The sequence below is a fragment of the Haliotis rufescens genome, unplaced genomic scaffold, assembly GCF_023055435.1.
Source record: "Haliotis rufescens isolate VD_foot unplaced genomic scaffold, xgHalRufe1.0.p SCAF_6, whole genome shotgun sequence".
Taxonomy (NCBI): Eukaryota; Metazoa; Mollusca; class Gastropoda; order Lepetellida; family Haliotidae; genus Haliotis; species Haliotis rufescens.
The window spans coordinates 6,481,290-6,506,310 of NW_025964334.1; the positions used below are offsets into that span (position 1 = coordinate 6,481,290).

The window sequence follows — 25,021 nt, forward strand, 5'->3', positions numbered from 1 at the left end:
TGAATACAAAATGACCTCGGTAATGTCGGACAAGTCCATAACAAGTCTTTAACAAGGGGTTAAGTTTGGATATTCTCACAATCTTCAGGTCGATTATCTGAACCTTTTCTCCCAATACCGATATCTCTCCCACTATGGGTGCGATCGTTTCAACAGTGCGTTTATCTGCGCTTCCCATCTACATCTGAGGAGAAAAACTCACTGGACACTTCCCTATAAAAAATGACGTTGTCCAATTGACGACGTCATCAGGTTGCGAACCCATGTTCGAAGCTCCAGAAATGACGTCATGATAGACAATGTTTTATCGTGAAATAAACCACGCTTCCCTCTTCCTAGTTCTTTGAGATTTATCGCGTAGCTGTCTCTGATAAATATAAATATAAATATAAACGCCAGAGAATAATCACTTTGGATTATTCTCCGAAACAGATTCCATTAGCGTAACAGGCAAACTTGCATTGAAAATTGTATGAGATGATCACCGATAATCGGTGATGCCAACAGGTGTTTGCGAAAAGTCGAAAATATCCATGTCGATTTTCCACATGTTTTTTCCATGTGACCACTGATGCTATTTCAAGCGTATTCTGCAAAACGTATGAGGTTTATGCGCTGTACACATTGTAACCATGGGAGACGAAACTGGTACACTATTGTGATATGTACCCCTGCTTATATCTGCCGAAATAACAAATACAAGTTGTTTGTGAACTGAATATTTATATCTGCGGAACGACCAACGTTTAACATCAGTAACTCAACACGTCAATAGAGTACAGAACACGTGAGTTGAATCTTAAAGAAACATGGGAGACCTACATTCGTAATCATGAGTACAGGACCGGTGAGGAACCGGGGTAGAATAGGTCTTCAGCAACCCATGCTTGCCGTAAAAGGTGACTATGCTTGTCGTCAGAGGCGACTAACGGGATCGGGTGGTCAGGCTCGCTGACCTGATTGATGCTTGTCATCGTAGCCCAATTGCGTGAGTCGATGCTCATATTATCAACCACTGGATTGTCTAGTCCAGATTCGATTATTTACAGACCGCCGTCATATAGCTTAAATATTGTAGAGTGCGGCTTTAAACAACAAAATAACTAACTAACTAACCAACATGCGTACAGGTGGTTGTCGTCGCTAGATTTAAGGCGAGTTTAGAGTTGTCTTTGTTAGTTTGTTTGTTATTTAACCACGGCGGTCTGAACATATTCGAGACCAGACAAACCAGTGATTGATATTATGAGCAACGATGTACGATGTCGGGGTACGATGACACACAATCAACCAAGTCAACGAGCATGACCACCGACCTATGAACTCTCCTCTGACGTCAGGCACATATTGTTGCGGACCTGTTCTGACCCGGGGCCATCGGGGGTAAAACATTAGTTGTTTTAAATCTTTGAATCAAGCTCTTGAGAGATGAGAAATGCCTGTATAGTTGATAGATTGTGCGTTGAGAAAAGTGTTTATATGACAACTAAGCTTCTGATTGTCAGTGTTTAGTGCACGTCATACAGAAATGCCATACAAACAATCTTAATTCTTTTAAAGATTCAACTCAATTAGATGTATTGCAAAAACGATGAGAAACCATCCTCGATGATCCAGTGCAGTATATCGTCATTCTATTAGGATATATACCCTGGACCCAGTCGCTGCCAAAACGTTTTAACCTGAATCCAGTTGCACGACCAATCAAATCATTCTCACGAACGACACTGAGAATCCCGTCCTAAGCTAGGAATAGGAGCGATGGTGGAGATGGCGACGTCACTTCCGAGACGAAGCAATGGTGTCGAATGGGTCCTGGGTATAGTTTAAACATATTTTATTCAACTGAACTTAAAAGTTCATAGGCATAACTGATGAATATTGTCGTAGCGCTAAGATCGCTTTGTGCGAGTGGGCCCTGATTACAAAATTACATTTGTGTAGACATCTAATCTTCAAGGGCAACAAGCAATACATAGTTTTAGTATATAATAAGAGTGAGTGAGTTGGGTTTAACGCCGCTTTTAACAGTATTCCAGTTATATCACGGCGTGTCAGCTTAATGTGGGAGGACAGCCCGAAGTAATGCAGGTCTTAGACGTTTACCACGTCGGTGAAACCCACGAACATAATCGGGGTGAACCGGGATTCGGACCCACAATTATAGGTTTCTGGCGTGCCCAAGGGACACAACTCTGCACAGCGAATCGCGGCGCTTTAGACGACTGGGCCACCCGTGCCCCCGTATATAATAAGAAGGCTACCCATATTGTAAAAATGTACAATAAGAAACCTACCACTATTTTCTATAAAATCATTGAGACATAAGTACAGGGTATTTATCATAATAGAACAGATAAAATACTTGATAATCGATGATGGTAAGAGTGAGTGAGTTGGGTTTAACGCGGCTTTTAACAGTATGCCAGTTATATCAGAACGCGTCTGCTTCATGTGGGAGGAAAGCCCGAAGTGGTGCTGGTGTAAGACGTTTACCACTTCGATGACAGAGGCTAGTAAAAAGCATGGTACGGACAAGACAGCTTAGCTTACACATGGCACCAACATTGTATACGAACGACCAGTGACTATAGTTAAATACGGGTAGATACGATACATATAACGAAATAAACATATAATGAAGGGTGACAGGTAACAGAAGGACTTCCAGGGGCGTTTGTCCCTCAGAGGGTCAAGGTGAGCATGAACAACAGTAGCAGTGACGTCATGGCAAAGGTCACTTGACAAGAGGCACCTGAGGAAGAAAGAATATGAGAAATCAAATTATCCAAACTTTAAAAACTCAATCAACACCGGATTTATCCATGATAATCCATGATTGAAAATGTCAACTTAATATGTCGTCAGTGTGTCATTGAGACGGACTGAAGTAGTGAGTGAGTTGGGTTTAACGCCGCTTTAAACAGTATTCCAGTTATATCACGGCGTGTCAGCTTAATGTGGGAGGAAAGCCCGAAGTGATGCAGGCCTCAGACGTTTACCACTTCGGTGAAACCCACGAGCCCGGGTATGGTGCTGACAAACTTAGAAACATAATCGGGGCGAACCGGGATTCGAACCCACAAACATAGGTTTCTGGCGTGCGCAAGGGACGGACTGAAGTACTTCCGACTCAAGACTCAGTTCACTCGTGTGATCATGTATGAACATTTTCCAATATAAGGAAATATGTTCTTTATTTGCAGTTGACACGATATACGGCTTTTCCATTGGACGAGAGGTCGGTCACCTGACCGCGAGATTGACGTTCGTAAGTGTAATGAACGACACAATTTGACGTTCATACGTTTTTCACGAGGCCGTGTTCTTGAAATGACGAAAACACTATATCCACATTCCTGGGGAAACCCTGGGAATTCCCTAGCACGAAAACATACATAAGCGCCCTTTCTGATCATTTAGACGCTTTAATCTTGAACTCAGCGTTTTGGTATACATTGGGAAATGTCAGAGTTTGACTGCACGATCGTTCACGAATATCCTCGCTACGACTCATCCTAGTGAACGAAACGAAAAAATGCACATCTAAACTATGGTAGTGTCTAGGCTGGCAGTGACTCTACAGCAATCTACGACTTTACCTTAGTGTCTATTTGACACATCTTTAATCACCTTTCAATGATCGGCCAATTGATCAATGATGACTAAAACATGTAACCGCCATGGGGTCATTAGCAACCGACGTTCATACAGTTTGGCCCTCACTCTATGAAGGTTCATACTCCAATTACCTCACTCAAAATGAAAGTCAGTTCTTAAGTATTATTCCTACAACACTAGCCTCGATTTACATTTCGTGACACCAAGACTGAACTGTTATCAGGATTGCAATTATATTGGCATTATGATGTCAAGTGAATATTTGATCAAAATATTGGATAATGAGCATCTATATTCATCGCCTTTACTGACATATAGAATCCCAGATTTCTACTGATTACAATCCATGGTTTTTCTGCTCAGTGGTAAATGTTTTTGGTTTGGTAGGCATTACTAAGAAGTTGACGGATGACAAGGTAGACACAATTTTATGGATAACAACTTCTTTAATACTGTAAAAGCGACGTTTCGGTATAGATCACCAGAATCAAAGAGCACAAAACCTCAACCATTAAATCAGACAGTAAATCAGCCATCTAGGACCATATCAGCAATTGTCCTATTCACAACATCAACTGGGACAACGTCCAAATCCTCATCAACAACCTCCATGGTTTCACTAAAAGAAAACTAACAGAAGCAGTTCACATTCGCCGCCACAAGCTATCAATCAACAGAGATCAAGGCTATTTCATCCCATCCGCCTACTCATACCAGACCTCATCAAGCAATAATCACTTATCCTGTTTAATTGGCTTCATGTCCCATTGGCTTCCACCTGTGTTTTCTCTGTCCAGCGTGTTGTGACAGTATTATCCTTCTGTCAACACCTACCCATGTTATCCCAGTCATGTATGCTATTGTTGTTACTGTTAATCCTCTACTGTTAATCGGGGGTCACGGGTGGCCCAGTCGTCTAAGGCGCCGCGATTCGCTGTGCAGAGTTGCGTTCCTTGGACACGCCAGAAACCTATGATTGTGGGTTCGAATCCCGGTTCGCCAAAATTATGTTTCTAGGTTTGTCAGCACCATACCCGTGCTCGTGGGTTTCACCGAAGTGGTAAACGTCTGAGACCTGCATCACTTAGGGCTTTCGTCCCACATTAAGCTGACACGTAATATAACTGGAATACTGTTAAAAGCGGCGTTAAACCCAACTCACTCACTCTACTGTTAATCCTCCAGCTACTATATATATATTCTGTACAATGTCCCTCATTTACCGTGTGCGAAATACGCTGCAGTCGGAAAGCGCACGTAAAATCTCCAATATAAGTAAGTAAGTACCCTCATTCAGTCTTGCTGGACAACGGTATAAGGATCTATACCGACGTCGCTGTTTACAGTATTAAAGAAGTTGTTAACCATAAAATTGTGTCAACCGTGGTAAATGCTGATGTTACTTTGGACGTTTTCCCTAAGCTAATCTACACGTAGTGATACAACCTTGTTATGTTCAAATCCCCGTACAATCTCATCTACCACCCATACATACCGCCACATCTCTACGACTTACATCTGGCCTGTATTTTCATGTCGACGGCAGTGGCGATGCTGGTCTTGGTCATGTCGTTACAACCGGTGGTGCCTGTGATATTTCTCAGACAGGTCTTCAGTGTTGAAAGGACACTTTTGGGGATAAAGATGTAACATTGTACTATATTCTCCTGGCTACTTTTATAATAAAATAGTAAACTGAATCAAACAAATACATATTCAAAGTCATCTAACCCACTCAGCCACCGAGGCATCCACAAAAATAAAGTACTAGAATCTGTACTTTACTATGAAATTGATCACTTTGATCTCTTTCTAAATAGCATTGTGTGTTCATGGTTTTCGCCCATGGGAGCCGTAATACACACTTGTCAGAAGGGTACACAAAGTACGTGATCTAGACTATTAGTTGTCCGGATTTCATTCCCGATAAGAGATAAATGAATTGGAAATAAATTAACAAACAATGCCATTTAGAAAGTGATCAAATTTAACAATTGTCATATTTAGGGATAACACTTTCTTAGAAAAGTACAGATTCTAGTACTATATTTTTATGGAAGCATCGGTGGCTGAATGGCGATGAGGTGCCTCAATCTGGCAGTGTAGGTTCGAATCCCGGATGGGACTCAACCCCAAAAGAGTACGAGAATATGTACTAAGGAAGTATAATCCTAAAATATAACATTTGTTGAATTGGAAATACATGTTTGGTAAAACTTTGATTATTTGTTTTACCAAAGGAGCATTAAAGGGCATCAAACAAACCCGGATCCAGCCAGCCTGCCCTATGCCAACTACTATGTTGTGTGTGCAGTTAGGAATTGAATACGCTGGAAAGTCAGTATGCCCTTGTCATCATAACTATCTCAATTGCGTGGATTGATGCTGATGATGTCAATCACTGGGTTGTCTGGTCCAGATTCGATTAGATACAGACCGCCGTATAACCAACATGCGTACAGGTAATTTGGTGGTTGTCGTCGTTAGATTTAAGGCGAGTTCAGAGTTGTGTTTGTTTGTTATTTAACCACGGCGGTCTGAACACATTCTATTCCAGACCAGACAAACCAGTGATTGATATTGCTGAGTGCGGCGTTAAACAACAAACAAACAAAATTATTGATATTTGATATTGTCTTTGGTTGCCTCTATATTACCATATATTATATACGTTTATCATTAGAGGGCTAATAAGAATGACTATATGACCGATTTATATATATCTGCATCACAATCATAACATGACACTGTGAAATCCTAATCTATCTTATTCCCACAGATAATATTAATTTTCTTTTTTGGGCCCAAAAGCAGCCAATGTAATTCGAATCTTGATCTCATTTGCTTGAACCGTACTTCAAATAATCTTTCATGGTCACTATTAACATATATGTGGCCAGGTTCACATGTCTGCATTGTGCTTTCTTAATCTCCTTACTTGCAATATTTACTGCCGCTCGAAGAGTCTCCCTTGGCGGCGGCGATCTCGCATTTGCAAGTGGAAGTTGACTCTGAAAAAAACATGTAATAAATAAAACATCATGTCATACGAGTTCGCTTTGATTACATTGCCTCTCTTCTATGATAATAATGATCACCTAATCACATGGCTTCTTTTAAATAACAATAACTGTCAATTCTAGAAGGCAGACTATGCATCGGACCTTGTTCCATAGATTCTGATAATTTCCCTATAAACTGAAATACAAAGTATCCAGACAAATTGTGTTGTTGAGATTGTCCTGAATTAAACTAAGTTTGTTTCTACGTGGTCGATTCATAATTCTTGTCAATGGTCTCCAGATCCTTGAAGTTCAACGTCAAGGGATCGTCCTAATAATATTGAGTTATCCTTAAGTCGGGACTAGCAGAGTGACTCTTGAACACGGAACATTGTGTCGATAAGGTGTCATTAGCGAAGACGTTCCATCAACTTGATGACGTCAACATCATAGACTCTAACTCCATCAGCGCCACATGATAATAATAGTCCATTCATATTGCGCATATTTCCTAACCACTCAGGGGCATGCCCAAAACGCTATTATTACCCCGGTCACTGGATCAGTGGACACTTAACAATAATTATCAGCTCCCTGGGGAGTATACAACCCAAGGTGCCTGTTAGGCGCTAGAACAATCACATTGCCATCACATCCTACCAAATGCACATTCACTGCCTGGATGAACAGACGCACATTTCGAACAAAGTCACTTGCCCAAAGAGACACCACATGTGGTACATGTGCTTCAATGTGGGGCAGGACCGAAGCCCTAGAAACTCTCAGGAGCCAAGCTGCAGAACACGGTAACGTATCCAAGGACTCTCTGCGACCGACGTTGCTTAACTTCACCTAATGTGGTTGTGTAAGTCGAGCTAATATAGTTTGAGTTCACGAGGTTTCATGGCATCATCTAACAGAACTACGGTTGGTCAAGGATATCTCCTACTAAAACCTGCTGACAGTAACATTGTATATGTGTGATAAATACGCTATAACAATATTATCTGTTAAACTCCATTTTTGTTTGTTGTTTAACGCCGCACTCAGCAATAGTCCAGCTAAATGCGGTCTGTTAGTAATCAAGTCTGAACTAGGCAGTCCAGTGATTGACATCAATAGCAACGATCAAAGCAATTGGGATACGATGACATGCATCAACTAAGTCAGCGATCCTGACCATCCGATCCTCTGTCGCCTCTGACGACAAGTATGGAGTTGCTGAAAACTAATTCAAACACGTATACGGGAAATAATGTTTATGGATAAATAATGGATTGCCAACCTGGACATAGAGTTACATTGAGTGCGGCCAGTTCATATCCAGCTAGTGTTCCAATGATTCGTTTTGCGATGGTGCCGTTACAACCAACAGACCTGGCAGTCGCCAAGCAGCTCAGTTTGTTTTTGTAAGCGCTGTAAAAAATACATGTAAATCTGTGTTAAGATTCCAGTTAACTATCCCAAAGTATACCAGACTTTGTAATAGTGTTTGTTTGTTTGTTGTTTAACGCCACACTCAACAATATTCCAGCTATATTCTGTAAAACATCATGAACACCGATCCACGTTAATGGCATCGAAGCCATGCATCAACCAAGTCAGCGAGCCTGACCACCCGATCCCGTTAGTCGCCTCTTACGACAAGCATAGTCGCCTTTTACAGCAAGCATGGGTTGCTGAAGAGCTATTCTACCCCGGATCTTCAAGGGTCTTGAGTGAGTGCGTGAGTAAGTGAGTTTTAACAGTATTCCAGTTACATCACGGCGTGTCAGCTTAATATAGGAGGAAAGCCCGCATGGATGCAGGTCTCAGACGATTACCACTTCGATGAAACCCACGACCACGGGTATGGTCCTGACAAACCTAGAAACATAATCTGGGCGAACCGGAATTCGAACCCACAATCATAGATTTCTGGGTGCCGTTGTACAAAACAACCTTAACACTACGACTGGCGTAAGACTATGTTATGGTATGGGAGTTACGATCACCTTAGCACTAAGATCGATTTGTACAACGGCACCTGGTGTGCCCAAGGGAAGCAACTCTGCACACCGAATTGTGACGCCTCAGACGACCGGGCCACCCGTGCCCTCGACATTATAATAAATAACCCACATACATATACATATGTAGTGTAACGCCCCGTCAGTTTTTCAAAGACTTCACATTTAGTGCCATATCTGTAAACGTTATAACTGGAAATACATGATCATTAGGCACCAGCATACCTGTATCCCTCTTGCAGTGATGAGGTTTCCCCTTTCATAAACTCATCTTTATTGTCTTGTCACCCTATGCAATACATACTACTGTGATGTGAGTGAGTGAGTATGGTTTTACGTCGCTTTTAGCAATATTCCAGCAATATCCAGATCATCGGTGTGACTAGGAACGCTTTAGCCACCAAGCTCCCCTACTGCTCTGATGGTGTGGCATTATTCGGGGCTATAGGGTAGGTGCCACTTTTGTAGCATTACTTTTCTCGTTATTGCTTCGATTATTTTCACGTAATTTCGATTATTTTCTCGTTATTTCAAGTTCATTTCAAAAACTCGAAATTTCGATTTTTGTTCTCGTTATGTCGAAATATCTAGAGAAAAATCGTAATTTCAAGAAAATAATTGAAATAACGAGAACACACAAATATTTCACCGAATATTTCTTGCAATGATACATTCGCTGCATGAGGTAATAGTGGGGTTTTATAGTGTCAGATACTACGCTGCAGGTTTAACACAGCTATCCGGATCAGACACAGTATACGGACGCCGAGCCGATCAGTTCATGTATTATCCCCTTAATGCCGAGCGCCAGGCAGAGTAACAACAAGTTCCATCTTTTAATGTATTTTGGTATGACGAGGCCGAACCACCAAGCTTCCCCCCACTCTCCGGGCTTACACTCTCTCCACTACACCACAGAGGCAAAGAAAACACTTGTGAACTTAAACCGAAGAGTCGTCCTCAGAACGGTGACCGAATGTGGGGATTAGGTAATCCAATTAACGACTGAACTACTGACCGCCTCCGTGGTCTAGTGGTAAAGCGTCCGCCCGGAGAGCGGAAGAGGCAAAGAAAACACTTGTGAACTTCACCGAAGAGTCGTCCTCAAAACGGTGAACGAATGTGGGGATTAGGTAATTCAGTTAACGACTAAACTACTGACCGCCTCCGTGGTCTAGTGGTAGAAAGTCCGCCCGGAGAGCGGAAGAGGCAAAGAAACACTTGTGAACTTCACCGAAGAGTCGTCCTCAGAACGGTGATGAATGTGGGAATTAGGTAATTCAGTTAACGACTAAACTACTGACCGCCTCCGTGGTCTAATGGTAGAGTGTCCGCCCGAAGAGCGGCAGGTCCGGGGTTCGATAACCGGCCGCGGCATACCAAAAGACGTTAAAAATGGTAATTGTTGTTACCCGTCTGGCGCTCTGCATTAAGGGATTCAAACAAGGACTGGTCGGCTCGGAGTCAGTATACTGTGACTGAGTTGGGTATTCATGTTAAACTGGACTCAGTCCGGACGATACAAGCAGCCACACACACAGTCCGGACGATACAAGCAGCCACACACACACACACACACACACACACACACACACACACACGTGACGTCGCTATATATGCAACATTGGACGCGACGTTAAACTCCATTTCACCGAGCCTCACTAAACTACTTTATTGATTACTGATAATACTCACGTGCACTTTTCTGCATCATCTGTCTGTTGGGCGTTGTCAAATGCGCGCTGGCAAAGGCACGTGTCGTCGAAGGCTGTTGAGATGGTGAACATATAATGTAGCTGGTGAGTCACAGATTCAAAACATATTTTACTATTTTACTGTGATTTCCGGCGTATTTCACTAATACTTTCAAAATTCATTCTTTTCTCATGTAATTATTTGGAGGTGATCTTTGAACTTCATTCTCTTTGTTAACTCAGGGACCACCTCCGTGGTCTAATGGTAGAGCGTCCGCCCGGTGAGCGGAAGGTCCGGGGTTCGATCCCCAGCCGCGTCATACCAAAAGACGTTAAAAGATAATTAAGGGGCTAAACAAGGACTGGTCGGCTCGGAGTCAGTATACTGTGTCTGAGTGGGGTATTCATGTAAAACTGCGGCATGGTATCTCAGTGTGCTAGCACTATAAATGGGCATCAGTCCGGACTAGTACAGGCAGCCACACACACACATACACGTGCATGCACGTCGCGATATAAGTGCAATAATCTTGGACGCGACGTTAAACCCCATTTCACCTCACCTCACCTGTTAACTCAGGACAATGAGTGAGTGGGTGTTTCTTTGGTTTATGCCACCGTCAGCAATTTTCCTGCTGTATCCCGATGACACGGACATATTCCAGCCTTGTAAACCAGGGATTGAAACATGAGCATTGACCAGCCTCATTACCTGAGCCACATGTAAATAAAAATTGTCAATGCAAGAAAATAACCAACCTAGATGTTCTGCTGACACAGTATCCACTTGGCGTAAAGGGCAAAAAACTATGAGTGAGTGAGTTGGGTTTAACGCCGCAGTATTCCAGTTATATCATTGCGTGTCAGCTTAATATGGGAGGAAAGCCTGAAGTGATGCAGGTCTAAGACGTTTATCACGTCGGTGAAACCCACGAGCACGGGTATAGTGCTGACAAACCTAGAAACATAATCGGGGTAATCGGGATTCGAACCCACAATCATAGGTTTCTGGCGTGCCCAAGGGACGTAACTCTGCACAGCGAATCGCGCCGCCTTAGACGTGTTGCAATGGAATCTGTTTCGTTGGATAATGGAGATAATGTTCTCTGGCGTTGGCGTTCTATACGTTACCACACTGGTGATGTTATGATGCTGTTGCTGATGATGATGATTTCGTTTGTTTGTTTAATTGTTGTTTAAGCCGCACTCCGCAATATTCCAGCTATATGACAGCAGTATGTAAATAATCGAGTCTGGACCAGACAATCCAGTGATTGACATCATGAGCATCGATCCACGCAAATGGGATACGATGACATGCTTCAACCAAATCAGCGAGCCTGACCACCCGATCCCGTTAGTCGTCTCTTAAGACAATCATAGTCGCCTTTTACTGCAAGCATTGGTTGCTGAAGACCTATTCTACCCCGCATCTTCACGGGTCTGATGATGATGACTAAATTCAAATACGCACTGCACGATGCGATGGACGTGACTGATGTCACAGCGTCAGCGGTCAGAGAGGTGACGTTGTTATCATTACACGTGGAAGTCGCCTCCAGTGAATAGAGGCAAGCATACTGGGCCTTGTCGGCACTGGAATGAAACAATTCTGATAAGGATACATGTACAGTAAACTACGTTTATAACGATAACGCTTATAACGAACTGACGGATATAACGAACGTTTTCTTCCCGAACATTTTCTGTATATATGCTATATATATTACCAATTACGGTCATTACGAACTAAAATTAGTGGTCCCTTTGCGTTTGTTATAACCGTAGTTTGCTATATGATAATTAGAATGTAGAGTAATACAGAATTCGGTCAAAAACTTATTTCGCATAGAATGACACAATTCACTCTTTAAAAAATTAAAGGTTTGGAAATTAGAATCAAAATTACTGCGATTTGGTTGTTGTTCAACGCCGAACTCAGCAATATTCCAGCTAAATTTATATGACGGATTGATGTTATGACTGATATTATGAGCAACGATCCACGCCATCACTAAAGCCACCCAGCCTGACGACCAGTTCCATTTAGCTGCCTCTTACGGACCAGCATCATTCGTCACCACTCGCCCCTTCACGTAACCTGCAAGATGACTTGCCCCCTGTCGATGAATAGTATGTGCGAAAATACGACAAACCAATCAGAATGCGCGTATGATTTCAAGTTCATCGTCAAAGAATCCTTCAGAAATAATTTTTGATTTTACATATGTCTTGCATCTAAAAATAACCAAGGACACAGTTAAATGTGTTCAATCATACTGTATAATTCCGCACGTCCCAATGTGCTTTAAATTGCATCTGAAATATATACAATACATGGGGAAATAATACGTGAACCATTACGCAACGAGTTGACAATTGTTTTAGGTATGCCCGTTTGCGCTAAGACGAAACCCGGTCGCAAAAATGGCCATGAGAGGGGCACGAGTCGCTATTCGGCTTGTCCCGGAATAACACGAGTTGGTCACGAATGGGACCAGCATAAGGAGCTAACCATGCTTCATTATGAAGATATCAACACAATGTTTTTAAACAAAGAGTTATAGACTGTTCATCACATGATTGGCATTTCTTCGATTCCATGCATTTTAATTCTCTTTAAATGTGAGTCGTATCTAAGTCAGATAAGTGTTCCATTACAGATACATCCTTACTTAAATTTCGCAGCGGGTTAAACTCATTTGGAATCCACGATGTTCTTACAGGAGTATGCACTTCTTATGATAATGCTGACGTACGCTTTTTGTATAGAAGGTTTTGTTCTTGAAGATGAGAATCATGTCATATTTATCGTATTAAGATGGGGGAGATACAAACAAAATATTTACTCTGTACTCTCCAAAATAGAGGTGAAATGTAACCTCACGTATGTAATACAGGTCATGAATACAATAAACATCTTGAATCGTGAATATCGACACAATGGATTGACATTGTGATTGAGTGGGTATGATTTCACGCTGCTTTTAGCAATATTCGAGTTACGTATCACGGGACACCAGAAATGGGCTTCACATATTGTACCCATGTGGGGAATCGAACCCGGGCCTTCGGCGTGACGAGCGATCGCTTTAACCACTAGGCTACCCCCCTGGCCAACATTGTGTTTCATAGTGATACTTACTTTAAAGTTTGATAGCTGCAATAAATCATTGATGCGGTTATTTTTAGTTTATGTTTTTGTTTGTTTTTTAACTATAAACACATTGATGTGCATTCTTCGTTATACTCTAAACTTACCTGCATTTCTTGGCCTCGGTGGAGATGTCAGCTTTCGCAGCGTTGATCTCACACTGACAGACATCATTCACAGCTGGAAACAATTACGATATAATCACGAGTGAGGTTGGTTTAGGACCGCTTGGTATGGTATTACAGTTATATCACGATATGTCAGCTAAATGTGGGACATCTTGATGAGGTAAGAGAGTTTACTGACTATTAAAGCCCAGTTTCTACCCTTGCCGAACTAGACTGGTATTATGGAGTTAGAATTTGGCTGGACTAACGAATCTATTCATAGTCGAATCAAATTCGTGCAATGAAATCGAAATTCGATTCGTAATCTGGCATGCAGATTTCGGTCGTTTGCAGGATTTGCAAAGCCAACTCGGCGTCAACGGATATTTTCCAAATCTTTTCATGTAATCTAATCAAGGCGCTCACGTCATCGTATGCACTTCGCGATGTAAGACCCGTTTTATCACAATATAGATCTTGATTATCGATCATATCGTCTTGAATCTGATAGGTCAATAGGAGAGACATAGAAGGGACATCACTCATAATAGCCACTGGTGGCACTACGATTGAGCCCAGGAATTCCAGCCTAGTTCGGCAAGGATGGAAACTAGACTTTTATAGCCAGTTAACTCTCTTGCCAGGGGAAGATGAATGTGGAATAAAATGCCCAAGTGGTGCGAGTGGTAAACGGTTACCGCATTGGGAAAACTATGGACGCGGATTAGTGCCACAATCAACTTACATCTACGTAGATGATACTTTAATCTACATAGATGATACCTCTCACATCTACGTGGAAGACACTTACATCTACGCACATAATAAAAACATCTACGTAGAAGAAAGTATTATTTACTATCAAATTATCGACTAAGGTAACAATATATTCTCGATTAATTGACACTAGTTCCGGGTCAGTTATGTTTAACCTTTGGCTTAATTAATAATGACCGCTCGTCACGATATGGCTGAAACATTTCCGATGTGACGTAAAGCATTAACTCACTCAATAATGATCGCCTTCTTTGACTTTCTACCTTTCAAAACATGACACAAAGTAAATCTTAATTTCAATGTGTCGAAGTAACAGGAGAATGACACACACCACAACCGTTATAGAGAGAAGAAATATTACTGTATCATCTACGTAGATGTTAAACAAATTTAGACTTTGGCACTAATACGCTTCTATATGAAACCTACAATCAGCATGTTGTTTAAAGTCGCTCGTCACGCTGAAGACCCGGGTTCGATTCCCGACATGGGTACAATGTGTGAAGCCCATTTCTGGTGTCCCCCCGCCGTGATATTGCTGGAATATTGCTAAAAGCGGCGTAAAACCATACTCAGTCAGTCATGTTGTTTAAAGAGGCAGATCATGCCTCTGAGCGTGTGTACCTTTTCAGTGGCAACAGCAACCTCAAGATCGATATGCTCTTATATCCGCCTTTGCTACCCAATGAAGGTGTCGTCACAGATAAACAAATATAAATTATATGCAGTTGTCCATCTTTCGTACATCTTCAGCGTCTGTCACTATCAAGCAATTACGGGAACATATTGTACACTTACATCAGAATTATTAAACATAACTGACAAAGGTCAGCACATTTCAATTGTATATTCGAAGGCTAAATGGGTATATAAACATACAGCAGTTAGCCAAAGTCGACATCCTTGTCTGCACGCCAGCTGCCAGAGATGCTGCACTGGAAGACCCATCACAGCCCCGAGTTGTCTTCCCTTTGAGGCACGATATGTAAGTCTTGGCAGCGCTGAGAACGTAATGTGTTGAGTGAGGTTTAAGACAGAGTCTGTTGTATCACTGTGTGTCAGCTTAATGTTAGGGAAAGCCGATTATGACACAGGCCACAGACATTTTTAATTTGGTGAAACCATCGAGAACGTGTTTCTGTTTTGGTCTAACTGTCAGATCAACTGACAGTATTATGAAACATTAACCATTGTTGTACATGTATCAGAAAATACGTTACGTTAGAAGGCACGGCAAGTGTATGCTCAAGTATATACGAATTGGGCACCCAGCACAATAAAGGAAGAATTACAGAAGCGATTATAATTTTGTATTAAATATAAATGATGTAAATGTAGGCGACCACAAATAGTCGACTCCATTGTACAATTGCGACTTTATCATAAGCATGGGTTAGTGAATCACTATAAAAAAAGTAATGATACCAGGTCTCTCCTTCTCTCACGTCAAATTTGGAAATGTCCTCCACATGTCTACTATAAAACTTGGGGAGACTAGCTTATTTGATTACAATATCCCCGTCAGGCCTTTCGTTACGAATATAAGACTACCTGCAGATTGATGTAGAACTATCATTCGGGTCGGTCTTCCAGAAGCCTTGCTGACAAGCGCAGGTACCCGTGACGCCTACAAGAAAATTAATAAATATTAAATTGAAATATTTTCATTTATCCACCCGAACATGTTCTCATGAGTCCTCGGCACCATGCAAAGGCTCACTTAACACTTTAAGAATGATGACAACTTCATAGTTTGGCCTGTGTATCAGCTCTCCGTATTGACCCTTAAAAGAGGGAACATTAAAAGCTTAATATCAAGCCTTGTCTTGAAAGATAACAATTCAACATTTAAACGTCAAGTTGGGAAAATGAAATGCTCAAAACCACAAAACTCGGGGACCTATTCCAAGGGACCGATCGCGACCATTTGATGTTCGTGATTCTGTGTGGAGGTCAGGTGTTCTTTTAAATATTTCTTTCAAGTATCTTCGGGGACAATTTGACGATAAATTCCCAGCAAGTTCCTCATAATATGAACCACTGGTTTGTGAACCCTGACCCGATTATATGCTGGCTGCAGTGATATAGGTTGAATAATGCTAACTGCAGTGTAAAAGAACGAAAAGATAAGTTTTAAGAAACAGAATGTGCTTGGCAGTGTCAACTGACCTTGAATATCCTTGTGATCACTACATCAAGGTACGGTTGTGTTGTGTTGTGTTGTGTTGTGTTGTGTTGTGTTGTGTTGTGTTGTGGTGTGGTGTGGTGTGGTGTGTGTGTGTGTGTGTGGTGTGGTGGTGGTGGTGGTGTGGTGTGGTGTGGTGTGGTGTGGTGTGTGTGTGGTGTGTGTGTGCGTGCGTGTGTGTGGTGTGTGTGTGCGTGCGTGTGTGTGGTGTGTGTGTGATATTGCTGGCATATTGCTAAAAGCGGGGTAAAACCATACTCACTCACTCCCTCACTCACTACAACTAGGTGGAGTACTCTGCACCAGTTGTAGCTGACCATCGGCGTGAGTGAGTTGGGTTTAACGCCACTGTGAACAGTATTTCAGTCACATCACAGCGTGTCAGATATGGATTGGTTGGTTGGTTGGTTTATTGTTTTACGCCGAACTCAGCAATATTCCAGCTATATGACCGCGGTCAGTAAATAATCGAGTCTGGACCAGACAATCCAGTGATTGATATCATGACCATCGATCCACGCAATTGGGATCGATGACATGCATCAACACAGTCAGCGAGCCTGACCGCCCGATCCCGTTAGTCGCCTTTTACGACAAGCATAGTCACCTTTTACGGCAAGCATGGGTTGCTGAAGACCAAGTCTACCCCGTAATCTTCACGTGTCGTATGATGTGGGAGGAAACCCGTAGTGATACATTTCTTGGACGTTTATCACTTTTGTGAACCAACGAGCAAGGGTTGGTGTTTGTTTGCTTGTTGTTTAACGCCGCATTAAGCAATATTCCAGCTATATGACGGCGGTCTGTAAATAATATAGTCTGGAGTATCGATCCACGCAATTGGGATACGATGACATACATCAACCAAGACAGCCAGCCTGATCACCCGATCACGTTACTTGCCTCTTAGGACAATCATAGTCGCCTTTTACGGCAAGCATGGTTGCTGAAGACTGATTCTACCCCGGATCTTCACGGGTCGCAAGGGTTGGTGACAAACCTGGAAACAAAATCAGGGCGAATCTTGGATACAAACACACCAACCCATGATTTATGGACACACCTCCGCACAGCGAGTTGCGATACCTTGGACAAATGGTCCACCCGTGCACCCAACCTGTACCGGAGCTTAGGAGGCATAACTGCGCATGTGTGTATTAGACTTCACATATACTAATGGTATATACATTTGGCATATACAAAAGCAAGTAAACTTTTTTGTTTTCGTTTGCGATTGGATAAAACAATGCTGGAAAGTCTATTGCATATTTTGAAGATCTAGACATGCCCAATCAAACCTTAAAACAATCCAGTGATTGACATCATGAGCATCGATCCACGCAATTTGGATCGATGAAATACTTCTACCAAGTCAGCGGGCCTGGCCACCCGATCCCGTTAGTCGCCTCTTACGACACATGTCAAGTATTGTCGTCTTTTACGGCAAGCATGGGTTGCTCAAGACCTATTTTACTCCGGATCTTCACGTGCCCCATGAGGCACTATGATGAAGTTACATTACAAATGCTACTGAAACGTCTCAGTGTGATTATATTGTAGAAAGTGGCAGTTTGTAAAATGTTCCTGGCCTCATCAGTAAGTTTCAGTGATCCATTCATATAAGTGTCACCGCTGTTTGGTCCTTTGCGCCCAGGGGACACGGGTGGCCCAGTCGTCTAAGGCGCCGCGATTCGCTGTGCAGAGTTGCGTCCCTTGGGCACGCCAGAAACCTATGATTGTTGGTTCGAATCCCGGTTCCCCCGATTATCTTTCTAGGTTTGTCAGCACCATACCCGTGCTCGTGGGTTTCACCGAACTGGTAAACGTCTGAGACCTGCATAATTTCGGGCTTTCCTCCCATATTTAGGCTGACACGCCGTGATATAACTGGAATACTGTTAAAAACGGCGTTAAACCCAACTCACTCACTCACTCATTCCTTTACGCCCGACCCCGCATTGTGTGTCATCTTACATGGAAGGCATGGTTCGTAACTCACAATATCACTGGATTGATTAGTCCAAAGTGGAATGGTTTAAATAGCTGGAATTGTTTTTGAGTGCGGCGTTAAAGAACAAGCAAGCTTTGAAAAAACACTCTTTCCCTATATGTACCACAAGACGCGCTTGTAAAGACAGTCTGAATGTCAGCTGCTTGCGCTGTTGTCAATGGGCACTCTGTGTCCGTCGTAGAAGATGTCTCCAGGCATGTCAGATACTTCGCCAGCGCCCTGAAAAAAACACGATGGACATGACGAACACAAGTTGTGTTTGTTTGTTTGTTGGTTGTTTAACGCCGCACTCAGCAATATTCCAGCTATATGACGGCGGTCTGTAAAATAATCGAGTCTGGACCAGACAATCCAGTGATTGATATCATGAGCATCGATCCACGCAATTGGATGACATGTATCAAGCAAGTCACTGAGCCTGACCACCGGATCCCGTTAGTCGCCTCTTACGACAAGCAAAGTCGCCTTTTACGTCAAGCATGGTCGGTTAAGACCAATTCTACCCCGGATCTTGACGGGTCGATGAATACAAGTGATAACACATGATCTACATAGACTCAGATCTATGTCGGGTCTCTGATAAGTGATGAATTGTTTCTGTCGTTGTAGATTCATAAATCCATTGTTCTGTGACGTTAGTAATATGTAACAAATATTATATTTGGGAAAACGCCTTCTTGGTAAAGTACATATTCTAGTTCTTTATTGCGTTTTTTGGTATGTTTGATGATGTCATCAGGCTCCAACAGACTGTCAACGAATTGAAGATATCGACTGAGTGAGTGGGTTCATTGAATTGTCTGTCCATTTTGACACCTAAGTGATTGAAACGATTCAGGAAAAACATTGCAAATATGTCGACCTTGCTTTCGAAATGTCACGCTTTTATCCCAAGTAGCAAGTTGTCCGACTCTCCATTGTTTTCGGTGACTTAGGTTTGGTACCTCCCAATCTGTTGACTGACATAGGGAGAGAGCCCGGGTTTGCTAGAAGGAATACAGCCCTTCTGACAATCTGGGTAATGCAGGCGGCTGCAGTGTTGGGAATCTTCACATTCTCCGAATAGTTCTGGGTGGGTTTGACTAGGCAGCGCTTCCTGGAAGAAGTCCCATTCGCTGTCTGGGCTGCGTGTAGATGGGGCAAGGGCCCTGAGCTGATGATGAGTCTAACCATCCTGACAGTCCCAGGATCACCCAAACCCTCTTTGTTGCATTTTTTTAAATATTTAATATGTAATAAATAAAAATGTCATATATATTGCACTACATTCCCACACCAGACAGGGGCATGGGCAAAGCGCACAAAAGTTGCAAGACTGGCAATCGTGGTTTGCTCTGAGTTCTACACAGAAGCAACAGCAACGCTGAAAGACCTGGAGTTGAAGGTCTTAAGCTATGATTTTGGAACTTGTAGCAAGAATAGTTGATTTGAAGGAAGCTTTGAGGGAACGGTTTCATGCACTGTTTGAATCGCGAATGAAAGAAGTTTGACAGCAATTGTCTCACGAACTTTAAACTAATGGTGGGACTTCACAACTGGTGTAATAATTGATCTTAATGTAGGCTGTATTTCAGCTATATCGGCGGCTGTATATAAACTAGTGTCCAAAAGAAACGATACCACCTGTTTGCAACGACATAAAAGAAAAACTAAACAATGCAGAAGTTTAAGATTGGTGTTATGCTTTCGAGAAATCCTTTCACAACATCTGTACAAAAATTTCATTTCAATAAAATCTGTACAACCAATATGACAAGCCTTTAAAGACGGGTGGGGTCGAAAAATGAACATTTCGTTAGAGCACTGATCACAGAAACAACGGGAAATGTCACACCACACGTCTCAAAGTCAAGTCAGTAGCGGGTATGTCCACCGTGAGCATCAATACATGCCAGAACACGCCTACGGACTGATGACGTCAAACGTCTGATGACGTTTGGAGTGATGCGTTGCCATTCCTCGAGGAGACATCGTTCCAAGTCCTGGACGTTGACTGGAGGCACACGGCGACGTCGGATTTGCCGATCGAGGTGGTCCCACAAGTGCTCGATGGGATTCATGTCCGGTGAACATGCGGGCCATGGCAAAACCTGTACGTTGGCGTTGGCTAGGAAGTTCTGTGTCAATCTTGCTGTGTGTGGCCTTGCATTGTCATGTTGGAAAAGGAGTCCACGAGGCTGTTGCTGAATAAAGGGCACCACAACAGGCCGTAGGATGTCATCAAGATAACGCTGTGCATTCAGGTTTCCACGAATTACGACAAGCATCGTTTTGACGTCACCACATATGCCACCCCAAACCATTAACCCTCCACCTCCAAACGGCCGGACCTGTTGGATACAGTTAGGCGCCAAACGTTCACCAAATCGTCGGTATACAAGCTGCCGTCCATCGTTTCTGAAGATGAGGAATCTGCTCTCATCAGAGAACATAACACGTGCCCAGTCCCGCCGTTGCCAACGTCGAACTCGCCTGGCCCAGATCAGTCTGTTGTTCCGGTGTCGAGGCGTCAGGAGCGGTCCGCGGTAGGGATGACGTGGCCGGATACCATACTGCCGTAGTCTCCTGTAGACGGTCTGTCGACTGATCCTGTGTCCCAGTGCTGTAGCCGCCGTGGACGTCGCTGTTACGGTGCGGTTCCTCAGGTGTAATACCCGGATGTAACGATCTTCACGGGGCGTGGTTACTCGTGGTCTTCCACTCCTGGGCCTGTCTGACGTCTGACCTGTCTGACGTAACCGCTGCATCAACCTGGTGATAGTGATGCGTGCGCAGCCCAACCTTCAGGCGACGTCGACGTGTGGCGCTCCTTGTTGGACCATTCCAACGGCTCTCTCTCTCTCTCGATGGCTGTCAAACGTGGCATATCTTGTGTTCTTTTTGTTGCTGTGATATCAACGTGTCTGATCAGCCGTTTTATACAGTTTTTATGCACGTGCAGAACATGCTAGAGAGGGAAATGTCACTTTCACGAAATTTACGTTTTCTTCCCGGAAGTGATCACGTGTTCCCGGTATTTTTTATCGACTATGCTGTGTTTGGGATGTGCAATACGAATTGGCATGTTTTCATACTAGACAATTCACTTAGTAAAAAACAATTTTGAAAATAAGTTGGTATCGTTTCTTTTGGACACTAGTTTAGAAGGAAAACTGATGTGATGCAGGTCTTTGAAGTTTACCATTTTGAGTATATGTGTGGTGCTTATAAACCTGGAAACATATTCAGGGGAATCTGATTTCCAATCCGCGATCACAGCTTTCTGGCATGCCCATGGGTGAGTGTGTGTGTATGGTTTTACGCCGCTTTTAGCAATATTCCAGCAATATCACGGCGGGGGACACCAGAAATGGGCTTCACACATTGAACCAATGTCGGGAATCGAACCCGGGTCTTCGGCGTGACGAGCGAACGCTTTAACCACTAGGCTACCCGACCGCCCCATCATGCCTATGGGACGCAACTCTGTTGAGCGAATCGCGGATCCTCAGACGAGTAGGTCACTCTTGCCCTCTTTTGTTTGTAAGATCATTTTGATTTTGTGAAATGATATCACCTAACTTTTCAGCGTACATAGTAGATAGTCTGCATAAAAAGTTTAAATATATGTGGTCACATACTCCACGTTAAAGATAGCCATGCTCAAAGCTCCTGACAAATGCATTATTCCCCGATCAACTGATCAGTGATCAATCATTCTCAGCTCAATGGGGACAATACTTACGTGCATTTGGCTGCATTAACTGTTCCTGAATTTGACTTATCGGTCTCATAAGTTCTTGTGCAGTCCCTGCAGCTAGTCGCCGTTGAATGGGTGGCATACACTAGAAATAGGAAGAAACAACTAATTACTTACAGTTCGTGTCATGGTAAATGGCCAAAGAAGAGGCAAGGTCGGGTCATGTTCACTATTCGCGCTCAAGGTTCTACTACACCAAATCAGAACCAGTTTGGACAGTGCGGTTTTCGTAGGGTTTCGTAGGGTAGCCTTCAGTGTAGATCGAGAGATATCTGCAGGCTGTGATTGGAGCATATTCTGTAAGATCTTTATGTCTTTCAAATGTACATCCATCCAGTTATTAAAACTGACCATGTTTTTCTATATTTAGTACTGTCTTTTTCAACATGATGACTTATGCTGAATGTGACCACAGCTATTTTCAAATAGGTGACATTTGGTGCGAAACTGGGGGTGGTGTGTTTAGCTTCCGGTACTCGGAAAAGGAGCTGACTAAGCTAGTCATTTTTAGTTTTTTTATTGCTGCTCTAAGGCCAAACTGTGCACACACATACAGGTAATAGCTGTTGAATGCTTAGTTATTTTAAAAAAATCATAACGTTACAATAGAAGTCTATGGGAAAACATTTGGTTGTGTGTAACCTCAAGGAATGTGCTAAGGAGCCAATTAAGGATAGTGGCTGAAGAGTGAATGAGTGAATTGGGTTTAATACCGCCGTGCACAGAATTTAAGTTATATCCCGGCGTGTCAGCCTGTTGTAGACGGTAATCAGGTATTAGACAATTACCACATTGGTTAAATCCACGTCCACGGGTCAAGTGATGACAGGCCTAGAAACAGGCCTAATCTGGCATTCCACCCACAATCACACGTTCGCACCCCAAGGGGCGTATATCTGTTCAGGGAATTGTGGCACCTCATACCACAAGCTTTACAAGATCTACACGCGGTTGGATAGCCCAGTGGTTAACGCATTCACTCGTCACGCCGATTTCTGAAACCCGCGTTTAATTCCCTACTTGAGCACAATGTTTGAATCCGATTTCAGATGTCTCTCACCATGATGTTGCTGGAATAATGCAAAATTGGGGTCAAACTCTACTCACGTCAACATGGTTTTTTTGTTTTGGTTTTTTTAAAAACATATTATTCACAAGGAGTGAACGGGATTGGGGGACAAGTTCTTCCAACTTAGAATGCCCTCTCCCTGGTATTTACAAAAAAATCACAATTTCAAATTCAATATATATGCATAAAACATAAAACACTATAGATGAGAGAGAGAGAAAGAGAGAGAGAGAGAGAGAGAGAGAGAGAGAGAGAGAGAGAGCGAGCGAGAGAGAGAGAGAGCGAGAGAGAGAGAGAGAGAGAGAGAGAGAGAGAGAGATTGTTGAATGAACAGTTCTTTACACAAATCTTTTGGTTGTACATATATAAGTTGTACTGCCTTAAATATAGCTTTATTTTCTGTAGCAACGTGATCTGCATTGCCGTATAACAGTAAGTGTACATCAACAGGTATGTTATGAACAATATTTTTAAGGCTGTTTAACATAATTTCACGCTGATGACTAAGCAATGGACATTCCATGAGATAATGATATACATTTTCACATGTATTCGACCATGTACAGTTCGAGTGATCTTTTATACCAATTCTATATAAATCATAATTCAACTGACTGCACATGTATCTCAATTTTGTGTGTAAGATATTATATTTTCTGTTTCCATAAGCGAAGTACGCAGGTGACGTGGGGTGGTGCTTTTGTAACGACTTTTTAAAACAAGAAATCGTAGAATTTCGATCTGATAACGGAATAGAGTTCCACAATCGGATAGACGATGGGTAAAAGGATTCACACGAATGTCTTAGTCTTGTGAGAGGAACACTGATGTTTTCAGAGTTTCTGAGACTGTACGAGTTTTTTGCAGCAACGTCAACATGTCCCTCACGTGTCTACCAAAAAGCCATTTGAAAGCTTTAACGAGGCATTGGGTGTTGTAGCCTGGATCAAACAACTTTTGAGCAATATAATATAAAATATACTCCAGTGAAATTCCTCTTTTTTAAAAAACTCTAATAACATCTTTTAAATATCTGGTTACATCAATAAAGATAGTAGATCTTGCTGCAATGTGTCTCATAAGACAAGACCAAATCACTGAATTTGACACCCGATCCAAAATATGTCACCCCTTACCAGTACCTGTAGAGCAACAGAATACAAATAAAGACAATGAAAAAACAGACAATGATACAAGATACAAGAATATTTATATAACGTCGGTTTGGGTATAAAAGATCGACATTAACTCGTAAGAGCTTCCCACTAGCATGAAAACATGAACATGGTCAGAGAATGTGTAGGAGAAAAAGAGTGGATAAGACAGAATGAATAAGAATGACATAACATGAAACAATAGGCAATGAAAGCCGTGGGGGACGGCACGGAACCTACCCAGGAGGAGAACCACAACGTTCAGCCGCATCTTGCCAGTCTCCTCTCCTGGTTTCACAGCAAACTTTCAGAGTTTTAGAAACTGTGACTGGAAGCCCCGACGTTGTGTGATCGAATAAACAAATATTGACATGCGTTTCCACAACAAATAAGTTGTATGTCACAATAAGAAAGACGTTTCGAGGGGAGCAATTAGTAGTATTGAAAGACCAATATTATATATTATAATACCATGGTTAATTACAGAGGTATCTGTCTG

General features: G+C 42.5%; 1 protein-coding gene across 1 annotated transcript; it reads right to left on the reverse strand.

Annotated features, from left to right (window-relative positions):
• Positions 1–2,132: 2,132 nt before the first annotated feature.
• LOC124148799 lies at positions 2,133–24,908 on the reverse strand. Its single transcript, XM_048386133.1, has 12 exons — positions 24,763–24,908; positions 22,285–22,384; positions 18,664–18,779; positions 15,916–15,991; positions 15,244–15,365; positions 13,588–13,660; positions 11,801–11,922; positions 10,328–10,400; positions 7,909–8,039; positions 6,560–6,632; positions 5,138–5,250; positions 2,133–2,755 (listed from the first exon to the last, which is right to left on the reverse strand). Exons 1-12 carry the CDS (start codon positions 24,791–24,793, stop codon positions 2,685–2,687), a joined length of 1,101 nt encoding a protein of 366 aa, XP_048242090.1. The 5' UTR covers positions 24,794–24,908; the 3' UTR covers positions 2,133–2,684.
• Positions 24,909–25,021: the final 113 nt, after the last annotated feature.